This window comes from Trichosurus vulpecula, chromosome 2, assembly GCF_011100635.1.
Source record: "Trichosurus vulpecula isolate mTriVul1 chromosome 2, mTriVul1.pri, whole genome shotgun sequence".
NCBI lineage: Eukaryota > Metazoa > Chordata > Mammalia > Diprotodontia > Phalangeridae > Trichosurus > Trichosurus vulpecula.
Window position 1 is genome coordinate 271,229,683 of NC_050574.1, and position 16,424 is coordinate 271,246,106.

At 36.5% G+C, this 16,424-nt stretch overlaps 1 protein-coding gene across 1 annotated transcript in view; it reads right to left on the minus strand.

Moving 5' to 3' along the window:
• The window catches only part of CBL (Cbl proto-oncogene), an 86,981-nt gene that overhangs the window by 54,194 nt on the left and 16,363 nt on the right, over window positions 1-16,424 (minus strand). The window contains exon 2 of the mRNA XM_036744747.1: window positions 15,552-15,799. Coding sequence (XP_036600642.1) covers window positions 15,552-15,799 — 248 coding nt within the window. The remainder of the gene's footprint in view (window positions 1-15,551; window positions 15,800-16,424) is intronic.

Consider the following 16,424-nt stretch of genomic DNA (forward strand, 5'->3'; position numbering starts at 1 on the left):
TTAATGATACTGAAACAAGAAAGAATAATGAGTTGTTTTGAACTGACTGCATGGCTTCCTATCATTCCATAACTTGGCTCTACCTCTCTACCTAGTCAGTCGTCACCTAACAACAGCCCAGGGCCCAGAATCATCTAGGGCTATATCAAGGGGGCCTATGAATACATTAAAACATATGGTGAACAAATTTTCTCCTCTTTCCGTAGACTCCCTTAGTCATTGTAGAGCACCTGTTCAGGCCTGAAAAGAGAATCAAAGGATTATAGAATGTAGACCTAGAAGGGATCTTAAAGACTGTCTAGTATAGCACCTTGATTGTTTTAGTTGAAGAAAACGCCAATAGAGTAGAAGTGACTTCCAAAATCTTACAGAATTCAATTTAAATCAACAAGAATGTATTAAGTGTCTACTATCCTCTAATGTCCCTTCCAGTTCTAAATCTAAATCTATTTATTATCCTACCTGCCAGGCACAATACTAGGCTCCAGGAATACAAAAACCAAAACAATAAAACATTCCTTGCCCTCAAGGAACTCATGTCTACTGGGACGATACATCCCTCAATAAGTAAAAGTGCAAAATAAATATAAAGTAACTTAAGAAAGCTTTATCAACTGGGAGAATTTAGTAAAGGCCTCTTATGGTGATGGTGGTGGTTATTGTCCTTCGTTCTCGAAAAAAAAACATGACATCACTACGTTAAAGTCAAGTCACAATGCCTCTGACTGCGGTCGATCAGATCAATACAAGCTCAGAATGCTCTTACCACAGGTCAGACACAAATAGTCTATGGGAACATTTGGAGCGGGTTCTCTCATAGGAAATGGCATTTGAGCTGGGCTGAAAGAAGGGAGGTGGTCCATAAGGCACACGTGAGGAGGTAGAGCATTCCCTGTGCAAAGGCACCAAGGCAGGAGACAGGACATCATACATGGGGATCAGTAGGTTGACTAACTGATAGGAGAACAGCAAAGAGTACATGAGTGAGAGTGTTGTGTAATCATCTTGACAATAAGTAGCAGCAGCAGGATTCAAACCCAGGTCCTTTGACTCCAAACCCATTATCCCACTTATCTAAACTGTCGCTTTCAAATAAGGTATTCCCAAACAGGGATTCACCCAGGGATGCCAGGACAGCTAGGTGGCACAGTGGATAGACTACCCAGACTGGAGTCAAGAAGACCCGAGCTCAAATTCAGCTTCAGACACATACTGGGCTAGTCCCTGGGCTAGTCATTTAACCCTTAATTTGCTTCAAATCCTCATCTACAAAATGAGCTGGAGAAGGAAATGGCAAACCACTCTAGTATCTTTGCCAAGAAATCACAAATGGGGTCAAGAAGAGTCAGACTTGGCTGCAAAATGACTAAAGAACAGCAACGAATTCCCAAGTCAAGTAGATATGTGTTGATTGGGGAATGGCTAAATAAAGTTGCAGTACATGAATACAATATAATTATTATTGTTATATGAGTACAACAATGTAAATGGAGAGAACAAAAAAAAGTGTATGTTGCAAAATTACAAAGAAAAAGCATAACTATACAAAAGAATTTTATTAAAATTAATAAAGACAAGTATTGAGCTTACGTATCATGGCATAACACCAACTCCATTAAAGCCACCTAAACTCAGACTACTCAACAAAAAAAAATCATTGGTTTCCTTTTGTTTTAAAAAGGGAGGGGGGCAGCTAGGTGGCAAGTGAGTAGAGCACCGACCCTGGAGTCAGGAGGACTTGAGTTCAAATCCAGCCTCAGATACTTGACACATATACTAGCTGTGTGACCTTGGGCAAGTGGCTTAACCCCAATTGCCCTGCCCCCCCCCCAAAAAAGGGAGGGAGGAGAAAGATAAACAAAAAGGCAGGTAAGAAAAACAATAACACAAGAACTACAAAAGTGTAAATGGAAAGAACTACCACCACAAAAAAATTTTTAAATGAATCTTGAAAAATTATAAATAGCAAACTTGGCCCTCCTCTCCCTTTCTTTTACAGAGATACAGAATCCACAGATGCGGGACATTATATATGTCAAGTTTTTTAATGCATTGATCTAGTCTTACTGAATTTTTTTCTAACTTTTTTCTTTTTAAAAAAAATCTTTGTTATAAGGGATGGCAGTGAGGGGTAATAAATGGGGAAAACTGAGTAACATAAAAACAATCTATTGATAGATTTGTTATAAACTTTTAGATACCTTGTTTCCTAAAAACAAAATCCACTAGGCTTCTTATTATAGCATTTCCAACTGTACTATTTCCTGTTATATCTGAGTAGGAAAATATTTTAAAGGCCACCTATTCATCCCTTAACAGAGGAGGACTGCTCAATAATTCCAACAAGTAGTCATTCTATGAAAGGAAACCCATTATCTCTCAAGATGGCCCATTCAACTTCAGGGTAGCTTTAATTATCAGGAATTTTTCCTTACATTGCACCCAAATCTGTCTCTGCAACTTCCACCCAGTGTTCCTACTTTGACTCATAGCAGTCAAGCAGAATGAACCTAATCCCATTACAACACTGCTTCCATATGATTATTTTCTGAAATTTTTTTTCTAGTTCTTTCTTCTGGCTAGACTTCACTGATCTTTTTTTAAATCTTTATCATGTTTCCCTCTCTGCCCCCAGCTTTAGTTACTAAATATCTTCACATGAGTCTATCTCCTTAATATTCAGTGCTACTTTACACCATTACTCTCTTTTATCTAGTTTAGTCTTTTTTAGTAAGATGCACCCTACTAGAACTAATTCAAATCATGGATGCCACCCTACCAAGTCTCAGTAATACCTGCCAGGCCCAAGTTGCCTCATACCTTGTTTGGTACCCACACACAGGACGTCTTTGTTGACATCTGAAGCCATGGATATCATTGCTGGTTCTTTTGTTTGTATTCTGTTTCTGTGAATTTCTGAACCATATTGCTATTTTTCTTCATATATTATAGCTATTCTTAAAGGTAAAAATGTGGTACATTTAGACAGTTCTCTTTCCCCTTCCTTTTTCAGTGGCTAAGTCCATTTTGATTAAGGCTCCAAGCAAATATATTTTTAGTGGATACTGTTATCCTTGGTCAAGAATTCATAATTCCTACATTTAAGTTGTGGACCAGAAATCTAAATTCTATTTTCAGACACTATCTTTCTAACCAGCTGTTCATTTCCCAAATCTTCCTCTCTTATCTGAAGCCCTTGGCTTCAAACAGGCAGTTCTCAAGAGAAGAAAATGAGGTTATCTAAAGCCACATTGGGGGGGGGGGGGAATGTTTTAAAAGATCACTAATAATTAAATAAATGCATAATTAAAGTAATTCTGAGATTCCACCTCACAGGCAACAAATTGGCAAAAATGACAAATGTTGGATGGGGGGGCTGAAAGGAAACAGGCACAAACACACTGATTGTTTATCTAGTGGACCTGTGAATGGCTATAATCATTCTGGAAAGCAATTTGGAATTACTATATCACTGCTGGACCAAAGGAGATTAAAAAAAAACAAACAGAAAGGGGTCCTATATATACAAAATATTTATAGCAGCTCTTTTTGTGACGGCAAAAAACTAGAACCCATGGGGATATCCATCAATTGGAAAGTGTGGTATGTGGTATATGATAAAATTACCACAGTGCTTTAAGAAATGAAGAAAACAAACGTTCTCAAAGAAACACAAAAAGACTTATACTAAGAGTGAAATAAGCACACCCAGAAAAAGTAATTTATAATATTACAAAAACAATTTTGAAGACCTTGATAATCTAATGAAGAAGGAAACAAACAGAACCAGAAAAACAATTTATATAATAACAACACTATAAAGACAACTTTCAATATGCTACAACAATCTCAGTGGGTAGTGAAGGGTCAGGAGGAAGTGAATTTGGAACTCAAATTTTTTTTTAAAAATGAAAATAAACATAATTTTAAAGGATAAAGACCTGTTTATATTTGTAAACAAACAAAAAAAGACAAACCACTCTGAAAGCAGTAAGAACTATGATCAATACAATGACTATGCTAAGATTTTCCTGAGGACTGATGATAAAATATACTATCCAATGCCTTACAGAAGTTATCAATTTAGTGTATAAAATGAGATGTATAAATGAGATATTTGTATATAGTTAATGAGGGAATGTTTTGCTTGACTGTATATTTGTTACCAGGAATTTATTTTTCTTTCCTCCTTTTCAATGGGATGGAGTGAAAGGGAGAGAAAATAGATGTCTATTAATTTTTTTTAATTTTAAGTAGTTAGGGGATGCTATAGATCTGGAGTGTTGCATGTACTTTCAGATGAATGCAATGAGTAGTTAGTTTTGCTTAAACTGTTCACTTTGTTATAAGAAACTTCTCACAGTGTGTGTGCATGTGGCGGGGAGGGGATCAGTAATTATAATGTTAAAAGACACCAATAAAACTAAAAAAAAAATCAGTAGCAATGATAAAAAAAGTCACATGTTTCTTGCCCAGGATTTATAATCCCTTTTAACTTCCTTCTGGGAGTACCCTTCAGCCCTCATGGAAACCTCCAGAAATGAGTTACTTGTTAGAGGCTCTCCAGTGCTCTCAGATACATACCCAGGCAAGAAAGAGAACCTCTCTATTATTAATGTCAAGTCAACTAATAGTTGCCTCAATATTCCTCAGCAGGAAGTCATCTGACCACCAACAGTCTAGTCTTCCTCAGACCCAAACTGAATAATCTCTCTCATAATGACATCAGTAAATTCATATCATCATTCCTTGGGACAAAAGTAGTTGCTTTCTCCTCGGCGACTCTGGATTTCACCTCTACAGGAAGACCCTTTTACACTTACCACTTAGCTCAAGGTGTTCAAGGTTCTTCCTTTTCTCTCCAATATCAAATTCTTCCCCTCTCCAAAACTTCCTGGCAGGTCAGGATTCCTTTTTGCCTCTCCAGAGCCTTTTTCACAGTTGTTTATATCTTCTCTCCTCACCACCACATTTAAAAAGAACACTTCATTCATTTACCTTCTCTTCTAGGAGAGAGGCCAGCCTCTTATGTTGAACACAGAGAGCAATTTGCTTGGCCATGGCAAAAAGACAACCATTACACTCTATGCAAGTCACTGCATAATTCTCCTTGCCCTTGGAAACAAGATCCTCGGTACTCAATTGGCAATCCTGGCACTTAAGCAGCACTATAGGATAAGGTGGAGGAAGCAAATGGGAAAGAACTAGAGAAAAGAGGGGGGTGATTTTGGAAGGGGCATTTTTATAATCTTCATTCCTTTGTAACTAGAAAGTTAAGTCAGTAAAAGTTTTCCTTAAATCAAATCAAACATTTATCACAAGGCACTATGCTAGCTGGGAAAGTACAGAGAAGAAAATATAAATATAAGCAAAACTCAATCTCTGCCCTCAAGGAAATTCTAACTCGAAATAAGAACTAAAAAGCTATGAAATAGGAAGACAACATAAATGTATATATGTATATATGTATATATGTGTGTGTATGTGTGTAGAGGGACAGGAAGAGAGAGAGATGGAGAGAGACAGAGAGAAAAAGAAAGAAAGAGAGAGAGAAAGAAAATGAGGGAAAGAGAGGGGGGAAGGAGCAGAGTCTGTCTCTAAAGCAGAGTCTAAAGGGTCTGTGGCATGAAACCAAGGAGTGAGTTATCAACTAGTTGCAGGGTAGGAAGCACTAACCTGGAACTTTAAGGTTTGCAAAGCACTTAACAAATACTTCACTGATCCACAACTCTGGGAGGCAGGTATGATTATTATCCCCATTTTACAGACAAGGAAACTGAAACAGACAGGGATTAAATGACTTGCCCCAGGGTCACACAGCTAGAAATGTCTGAGGAAGGAGTAAACTCAGATCTTTCTGACTCCAGGTCTAGCATCATCCATTCCACAGCCTACCTTCTCAATGAAAGTACTTGTTGGAAATATCTCCAACATAACCATGCCTACCACCCTTCATCTTTATTGAGACAGAGAGAGCTATGCAAGCGCTCAACTCCTCTCCCCTTAGGTTATGTTGAATGGCTGTACAGATACTATTGGGAAAATCCTCACCACACCTACCAGCAGAGCTACCCTTTCTCCTCGACCCCTCAAAATTTTGTGGTTGTTGAATTGCTTGTCTCCTTAGAGAGGGTGGGTAGGGAGGGAAGAGGGGAGAGAATTTGGAACTCAAAGTTTTAAAAGCAGATGTTCTAAAAAAAATTTTTGCATGCAACTAGGAAATAAGATATACAGGCAATGGGGCATAGAAATCTATCTTGCCCTACAAGAAAGTAAGGGAAAAGGAGATGGGGGGGAGTGGGGTGACAGAAGGGAGGGCTGACTAGAGAATGGGACAATCAGAATATATGCCATCTTGGAGTGGGGGGAGGGTAGAAATGGGGAGAAAATTTGTAATTCAAACTCTTGTGGAAATCAATGCTGAAAACTAAAAATATTAAATAAATAAATAATGATTTGAAAATAAATAAATAAAATTTTAAGAAAAGAAAATATATATCACCTGATGTGAATAAAAATTTTTTCTATTCTAAAAACAAAAAAATAATTTTGTGGCTGTAAACAGTGCCCCTCAGAAGATAGGCTCTGAGTTCCAGGGCAGTAATTGATGAATGAGAAACCTATCAGCACCTCTTTAGTTTGGGTAGAATTTAATCACCTAAGATGAGCACGCATGCATGAACTGCCTTTACATTGTATTTTCCTCAAAACTAACCACTCTTCCCCACTTCTATCAAAGGTATAGTGTTATCCTCAATTCCTCACTTTCACACTTCCTCTCACAAGTAAAGCATTTGCCAAGTCTTGCCATTTTTAGTACCAAAACATCTCATATCTGTTCCCTTTTTCCACTTACAAAGCTACCATCTAGGTAAGGGCATCATCACCTCTCAGCTGGTCTCCTTGAGTTTTCTTGACTCAAGAATTTCTAATGAAAAAGCCATAATGTTCACAATTATGACCTATCTTTTGACTGTTGTTAAAAAAAATGAAATTTACCTATGTAATACTACATGTATTAAATTATTTAGTGAACTACTAATAAGCCATTATTTAAGTCAGCCCTGGCCTCCTGGAAATACACAATGATTTTTTGAAAATAATAAAGCATGGGGGCAGGGGAGAGCCAAGATGGTGGAGTAAAGGCAGGGACTCACCTGAGCTCTTCCCCAACCTCCAAACACCTTTTAAAAATGACTCTAAACAAATTCTAGAGCAGCAGACCCCACAGAAAGATGGAGTGAAACCAATTTCAAGCCCCAGAGAACATGGAAGGTCAGAAGGAAAGGTCTATTACACCAGGATGAGAGAAGAGCAGAGGCCAAGGTAGTGCAGACCCAGTCCTCACAAAGAGGGAGCAGGCCACAGGGCAACTGAATCACTGGCAGCAGTGGCAGTTTCTAGACCTCTCAGCCCACAGATGCCAAAGACAACTTAGAAAGTCAGCAGGAAAGGTCTGTCGCACTTATATGAGAGTAGAGCCCAGTCCAGCGCAGGGCCCACCACAGCAAACCAGGAGTGGGCCTTGGAAGCCACTGAATCTGTAGGAGCATCACCCACAGACGGTAAGGGGGTCGAACAGATGGTCAGAAGGAGATTACAGAGTTCTTTTTGCTAGCACTGTTGCTTTGCCCAAACGTGGATCTGGGTTGCAGTTCTGGGTGGCAGTCCCAGGGAGAGGAAGAACACTAGCATAGCAGAGCTTGAGGCCACAGTGGAGGGGGGATCCTCCTCACAGTTCCAGAGCAGAAAAGAATGCTTGTGGTTGCTCATAAACCAGAGCACAGGCCAGGAGAGTAGTAAACACCTCTCCTTAGATCATACTACTTTAGAAGAACTGGAAATTTACAGGTACCTGTAAGTAACTGCTGCACAAAACTCCTGAAGCTTGGGACAGTGCACCCTCCACCCTAGAAGCAGAGCTCAACCTTAAAGAGTTAAAAAGCCAAGTAATAGGCTGGGAAAATGAGCAAAGAGAAACAAATTCTGACCAAAGTAAGTTACTATGGCAACAAGAAAGATCAAAGAACACATTCAGAAGACAACCAAGTCAAGGCTCCTACATCCAAAGCCTCCAAGAAAAAGATGAATTTGGTCTCAGGCCATGGAAGAGATTGAAAGGGATTTTGAAAATCAAGTAAGAAAAGTAGAGGAAAAATTGGGAAGAGAAATAAGAGTGATGCAAGAAAATCATGAAAAATGAGTCAACAGCTTGGTAAAGGAGACACAAAAAAATGCTTTAAATAACACCTTAAGAAACAGACTAGACCAAATGGAAAAAGAGGTCCTAAAAACCAATGAGGACAAGAATGCCTCAAAAAGCAGAACTGGCCAAATGGAAAAGGAGGTCCAAAAGCTCAATGAAGAAAATAATTCCTTAAAAATTAGAATGGAGCAAATGGAAGCTAATGACTTTATGAGAAATCAAGAAACAATAAAACAAAACCAAAAGAATGAAAATATAGAAGGCAATGTGAAATATCTCACTGGAAAAACAACTGACCTGAAAAACAGATCCAGGAGAGATAATTTAAAAATTATTGGTCTACCTGAAAGCCATGATCAAAAAAAGAGTCTAGGGGCAGCTAGGTGATGCAGTGAGTAGAGCACAAACCCTGGAGTCAGGAGGACCTGAGTTCAAATGTGACCTCAGACACTTGACACACTTACTAGCTGTGTGACCTTGGGCAAGTCACTCAGTTTCCTCAACTATGAAATGAGAAGAAAATGGCAAACCACTCCAGTATCTTTACCAAGAAAACTTAGAAGCAGTCACAAAGAGTAGGATGTGACTGAAATGACTGAACAGCAACAACATGACTGTACTTATTTAAAGGCTCAGCAAACAAAAGTGTGTCTTAGTGTTTTACAGTAGGAAGAACCTAATCCTCTGAACTCAACATCCACGAAAGGGGCTAAAAGAAAATATATTTATCAAAATGAATTTCATGTAACAAACTACATTTTAGCTTATTTAGCATAATTTTATAACCTAAAAATCATAACTGAATTGCCATTAATTTGGGAAATATGAGACAAAAAATAAAAACAAAACTTAATCATGTAGTGAGGTGGGGCTAAAAGATTACGGTTAATTCTGAAGGAAAGCCATTAATAAATGTAAATGTTGTAGTTTTGCATTTACAGTATAACCAAACCAATCAATAAGTTATATTTTCCCTTTCTTCCCTTCTCAACAAAATCATAATGCCAGTCTCTAGCATTTGTAGGCAATTTCAGCCCCACGTTATTCTGAGAAGAAACAAAACACAGTTTTCAAACGCTGTAAAATGAAATACACATTCCCAAATAAGACTGATTAAAGTTCCATATGACAATAGTTGTATCCAAAAGAAATATTCAATTTTTAAAGCTTAGCTCACTTTTTCTCAGAAAGAGTACTCTTAGTATCTGTTTGACAACGAAGCATCAATAGGAGGAAAAAAACCTTTTGATGTACTACATTGTTGCAGTCTCTACAGTTTCAGATTTTTGTCTGCTCAAAAACTCATAAAGAATGAAGAAATACTGGAATTCTTAAAATTAGGAGCTTATTGTTCCATTTTCATAAGAAATTATATTAAGAAATTTGTTCAAAAAAAAGAAATTTGTTGTCTGAATAGGTTTTACTTTCAAATTAGCATGCCAAATACTGGGTTAAATGAGTATTCCCCCAAAATTATACATTTAGATACAAATCAAGTTAGACTTAAAGCATTGTTGTGTCTGTTTTATATATACATACACACACACACACACACACACACACATAGAATATATATTATATATATATGTATATATATTTCAATTGTACCAAAAATTTTCCTTCTACATCCTTTCTCTCCATATTATATCCTCTTCCTCATCCCCACCTCCCCCAAGGGGAAAAAGAGGAAACTTCTCTCCTTCCCCTAACCCATGCTTCAAATTTCACATTCCTAGAACGTGGTATAAAATAACACATTGCACACTCAGTTTCTCATCACTCTGACCTTAACTCCTTTAGCAGTTTTATTTCGTTTTGTTTTAGACAAAATAGGCAATAGACTGTACATAAAAAGTTACTATGTTTACACCTTTTAGAAAACTCTCAAGTATGAATTCCAAATCCTTTACTAATAAGTAGTAATCCATGTGAAAGATTCATCCGAAAGCAACAAAGATAATGCGTCAATCACTTCCAGTTCCATTTCCTATCTCTCATTAACAAATAAAAGCTTGGTTCAATAAGAATTTAAATTTAGTTTTTAAACTATGTAAGTAAACCACATTCTCTAAAAAAGCAGAAATTGGGGGTATCTAACTGAAAAGAAAATAATGTTAACCCAAATTCACAATTCTAATTCAATAAACACTATATCCCTTCAAGACTTAGCTCAGTTGCCATCTCCTACAAGAGGCCTTTGCATGCCAAGCTACTCAGTATATATTTTGTATTTATTTGTCTGTATATGGAGTTATTTTCCCTCCACTACAAGGTCAGTTCTTGAGGGCAGGAACTATTTTGTCTACACAATCCAGAGTCTAGTATAATTCCTTCATATAATAGGTGCTTAAATGTTTGCTGGACAGAACTGAATTCATTTTATTAAGCACCTACATTATACAAACACTTTTAAGCACCAAGAAAAATAGTTTTAAAAAGTCCCTGACCTCAAACGGTTTACAGGTTAAGAGAAGATATGACACACACAAATACCAAACATAATCCTCAACGAAATACCATTTGTTATTGAAGTCAAACGAAATTATCTTCTCTCTCAAATACAACTTAATTCCTATGTTTAATACCAAGGGAACAGATTCTGCAAAAACATGGAACTTGATGGCAATAATCCAATAACTAAGCAATAACATTAGTATTTATTCATTCCAAAACTCTAGTGCCAACTACATGGATGGGTCTGTATAGAACATATGAAATAAGTTATTTCATGGCATGAAACAGCTACAACCTACACGTATGACTCTAAATAAAAATAGAGAATACAAAGGTGCAAAAAAGTTACACAGGACTACAGAAGTTCAAACTGCTGACATAACATCCAGGTGGAAAGTACACAGGAGGCACAGGTTAAGGAACCACAGGAGGTCAGGTTGAGACTGAATATACAAAAGATTTGAGTGTCACCTTCATAAAGGTGAGAGTTGAAGCTCCACAGAAGTGAGCAGATGAGTCAACCACACATAAACAAAATAGAAAAAGAGAGACTTAATGAAGTGAATATGCATTTTTTATAAATAGAAAGTCAACAAATAAACCTAAGATAAACACAAGAGAGGAGACATTTGAAAATTAGAGGAAAGACTGGTAAATTGAAAACAAAAAACCCATAGAAGCAATAAATGAAAACTAAAAGCCACTTCTTTAAAAAGACTAATAAAATTGACAAATTTTTAGCTAATTTGATTTTAAAAAGAAGGTAGAAAATCAAATCAATAAATTAACGAACGGGTAGGGTAAAGTCACTGGAAAAACAGAAGAAAAAAAAGAATCAGAAAATTGTACACAGTTATATGCTAACAAAAGTGAGAACACAAAAGAAATAAAGAAATATCTTCAAAAATATAAAATACCCAAAGTAACAGAAGGCCAGAGAGAACAATCAGGAATTATGCCCAAAGAGTTATAAAACTGTATATATACTCTTTATACTCAATAACACCATTAGGACTGTCTCCCAAGGTGATCAGGGAAAAAGGAAAAGAATCTATCTATATATGTTCTAAAATATTTATAGCAGCTATCACTGTGGTGGCAAAGAACTGGAAATGGAGGGGATGCCCTTCAATTGGGGAATGACTAAACAAGCTGTGGTATATGACTGTGATAGAATATTAGTGCTGGAAGAAATGAGCTGGCTGATTTTAGAAAAACATGGAAAGACTTGCATGAAATAAAAAGTGAAGTGAGCAGAACTAAGAGAAAGTTGTATACAATAACAGCAATATTGTCAAAGCATAAATGTGAACAACTAACTTACTCTGAGTAGTATAAATATTCAAATCAACTAGAAAGGACCTATGAAGGAAGATGCTATCTACCTCCAGAGAAATAACTGATAAACAGAAGTATGCATATCATGGTTTTACATATATTTATAAACCTATGTCAAATGGAGGCCTTCTCTCTAACGTAGGGTGAGGAGGAAGGAGGAGAGACAGTTTGGAACTTAAAATGTAACAAAAAAATTGGGGAAAAAAAACCAGTTTGAGATCTTAATCCAATCCCAGAAAAAGAAACTGATCTATAGCTGTAAAGGAATGAAGGAGGAAAAATTCCTAGTCTTGATGAATTCACAGGAGAATTCTATCAATCTTTTAAAGAACAATTAGCACCAACACTTCACAAATTATTCTCAAAAACTGAGAAAGTATTCTACCAGAATCCTTTTATGAGACAAATATAGTCCTAATATCTAGACTAGGAAAAAATAAATTTGATGGAAAATTATAGGACAATATCATTAATGAACGTTGACTCAAAAATTTTAAACAAAATCCTGTCAAACAGAATACAGTGATTTATCCAAGGAATCATCCATTATGACCACGTGGGATTTATATCAGGGATATGAGGATGGTTCAGCATTAGGAAAATAATCAACATAATTGATGATATTAAAAACCAAAATCATTTAAAACCACATGGTCATTCTTAATAGATGAAGAAAAAGCCTTAAAAGTGCAGAACTCTCTTATGCTAAAAACTCTGAGTTGTAGGCATAAGAGGGATTGTTTTTAATATCACAAAAAGCAACTATCTAAAACCAAAAGTAAGCAGCAAATACAATGGGGAAACACGAGAATCTTTCCCAATAAATACTGGAGTGAAGCAAAGATGCCCATTCTGTCCACTATTTTATGTAGTTCTGGAAATGCTAAGAACAGCAACAGGATAATAGAAAGAAAATAAAGCATAAAGTTAGTAAAGAGATAAAATGATTCTTTTTTGCTCATGTTAAGATGGTATATCTTTGTAAAATCCTAGGGAATAAGTAAGAACATTAATTAAGACAACTGACAGCTACTGCAAACGTGCAGGCTACAAAATAAGCCCTCAAAAATTAACAGCAGTTCTAATAATATTAAGACCCAAGAAGCAAAAATAGAAAGGGAGACTCCATTCAAATAACTATAACATGGATAAAATATCTAGAGATTGACCTGCACACATTTTTGGACTTTTTAAATGTATCAATCAGTTTGCACTGACTTTTTCCCCCCTCTTTAAAAAAATACTATTAGGATGGCTCTCTGGAGGGGGCAGGGAAGGAGAAAGAATCCTGAGAATAACTATGACATGTAAGAAAGAGGAGACATGAATAAGAACTTATTTTTTAAAAGAAAATAAAAAATAAAATGACTGGCACATTAAAAAAAGTAACTATATGTGATATAGATCAAGGAGAAAACTGAGAAAAAGCATCCTGAAGAACACCAACATTTAAAGGTTTCAAAAGGAGATCCAAGAAAATCAGAAATGGAACAGTTAAAAAGGAAGAAAATCAGGAGGGTAACAGATTATGGAAGCTATAAAGTAGGAGGTAGACAACAGCTCACACAGCTAGAGCTTTATGATTTACAAAGCACCTTCCTCAAAACAACCCTTGGAAGTGGCTAGTATAAAAATCATTCTTCCTAGAGAGAAGGAAACTGAGGTAGGAAGGTTAAAATTAATTCGAAGGTGAAGCCCAGAGTTTTTCCCACAACAGCACTCCTTATACCCCTGGGGCTCCTCCCTCCCTCTGAATGAAAAGGGAGGAGGCCAGACATTGGAATGCTCCTCCCTAATCTTCTACCCTTTAAGAAGGGCACAGGGAAAATTCACCTTCACTTCCTATTCCAAGAGTCTCCAGAGCCTCATCATTCTGCAAGATAAAATCAACTCTACAACTTAGCCCTCCTCCAGTCATTCCCTCCCATATGCCTGCACAGGACTTCATCATGCTTTTTCATCCTCTCCCCCCCACCCACCCTTCTCTCTTTTCAGCTTCTTTTCACGCATGGTCTCCCCCCACTTAATTGTGAACTGCTTGAGAGCAGGGATTATCATATGACTTTCTTTGTACCCCTGACTCTTGGTAAATAGTAGGTAGGTACTTCAAAATGTTTATTGATTATTATTGATTACTGACAATACCAAAGGTTTCTCCAATAACAATTTACATATGTACAGCACATTATACCACTTTAGAATTACAAAGTACTTCAACATACACTATAATAATTCATAATAATAGCTAAGGTTTGCAAACTATATTACTCTTTACCTCATTTGATCCTCACAACAAACCAGTAAGATAGGAAATATCCCTATTTTACAGACCCAAAAACAGGTACAGAGAGGTTAAGTGATTTGTCCAGGGTCACATAGCTATTAAGTGTGTGAGGTAAGATTCCAGATTTTATCTCCAGCACTCTATCTACTAGATCCACCTAACTGCATATTGTTAGAGTCAAATATAAAGCCTGACCAGATCATTCCAACCCACCTTGCGCAATACTTTTTCTGAAACCTTGGAAGTACCTTCTCTGAACTAAGTGCGGTACTTCTTATCCAAACCACTCATTTTGGCACTTACCTATATAATGTGCTGTATAAATGGCTGTATGTTTGTTTTATTCTCTCCCAATAAGACTATGACCATGCTTTAATTTTCATTTTTACTGTGAACTTAGTCATCAACAAACATCAACATTTCAATATATGACATACTTCCTTTGCATTCTATCATCAAAGGATCCAGCATGGTATCATGAACAGGGCAATAAAAATCTATTGATAGGAACTGAATTGGCCTCTATCCATTCTAATTCAAAAAAGTCTCATCAATACAGAAAACAACACTTTATTTTTTTGCTTGAAAAATAACATCTCACTTTCTAGCCCCATCCTTACCCTGTTAATTTTTTATATAAATTCATGTAATTCAATCATATTTTAGGTGCATTTCACAAAGCAGTGTATATTATCATCATGTACTTATATAGCATACTTACATGCCACATGCTCATATAGCACTAATTTGAGGCTCTGGTTCCCCAAAACATGACAAACCCTAAAAGGGCCTAAACATTCACGAATTACTAAGAGACCAAACCAAATACCAGGAGAAGTTCAACCCAGAAACTGCTGCTAGTGGGTCCACTAGCCTCTCAGATACTCTTATCCAATATTTCACTTTCACTTGCTACTTCATTTCTAATCCCATCTTCCTCCCAAAACTAAAAGTTTAAAGTCTTTTGAAGTCCCTAATGGACTACACAGCCACAAACTCCAAATCACTCCCCAATTCCATAACCATTTGGTCACTTTCTTGGCCCCAGCCCAAGATGATAAAACTAGTAGATTGTGAAAGCTCAGAGGTGGTCTCAAGACCTGAACAGCAATCCAAACCACTATAAAAATGCAATTATGACAAATTCTACCTTTATATGCTTAGTACAATATACCTGAAACAGGAGATTAATTAAACTATTTCTGAACATCGCTCATTCAGACTATCAAAAAGTACAACTATGAGTATTTCTGTGGAACTCTTCATTACCTAGGCTGAGAATTCTCCTCATACATCCTCTCTTTCCCTTCCTTAAAAAGGCTGATGGTCTGCTTAGTTTTCTTCATCAGATTTTCCATAAATACCCTGAAATATTCATTTTCTCCAAGTGTTTCCATTCTCCCCTCGTATCTTGACAAGATTGTGCGAAGATGCTGGTAGGTATCTGGCAGCAGGTCTAATATATAAGGAGGACTATTCTTTAGAGCCAGCTTTGGATTCTGACACAAACGCACCACCTGGAACAAATTGAAAAGGAAAATTATGTAAAGATCAAGGACAGTTTCAAACTTCTGATTTAATGGTTAACTATGACTAATTCTCTAAAAACCAAGGAGGATATTACAGAAATGCATTAAATGGTCTATGTTTAAGTTCTTTGTACATCACTAATGGAACATATTGAGAAAATATTCTTTGTATACCAAGCAATCATAAAGAACCAATAAAAATGTACAATAGAATCTTTAATAATTCAAAAGATCTGTAATTCATTAGTGTAGGTAATCCCTCCACCAACAAATTTCCTCAGTAGACTAATGTATGAGTTGCTATAGTAAATCTTCTGACACTTATTGGCTGTCCGAACCTAGGTAGGTCACTTAACCTTTCAGTTCTAAGAAGAGAAAGTGTAGGCCTGCATTGGTAAAGTGAGTTTCCTCACTCAGGAGCTCCCTGTATGAATGAAATCATAGGTCTAACTCCTATCCTTATGAATGGAACTTACCTTACCATTTTCCCCTGGTTTTTTGTTAGTACTATATAGTTATAGTATTTTGTGTATAGTTATTTTACTAAAACTATTAATCATCTCAGTTTTTTAGCTGATTTTGAGGGGTTTTGTAAGGATACCATCATGTCATC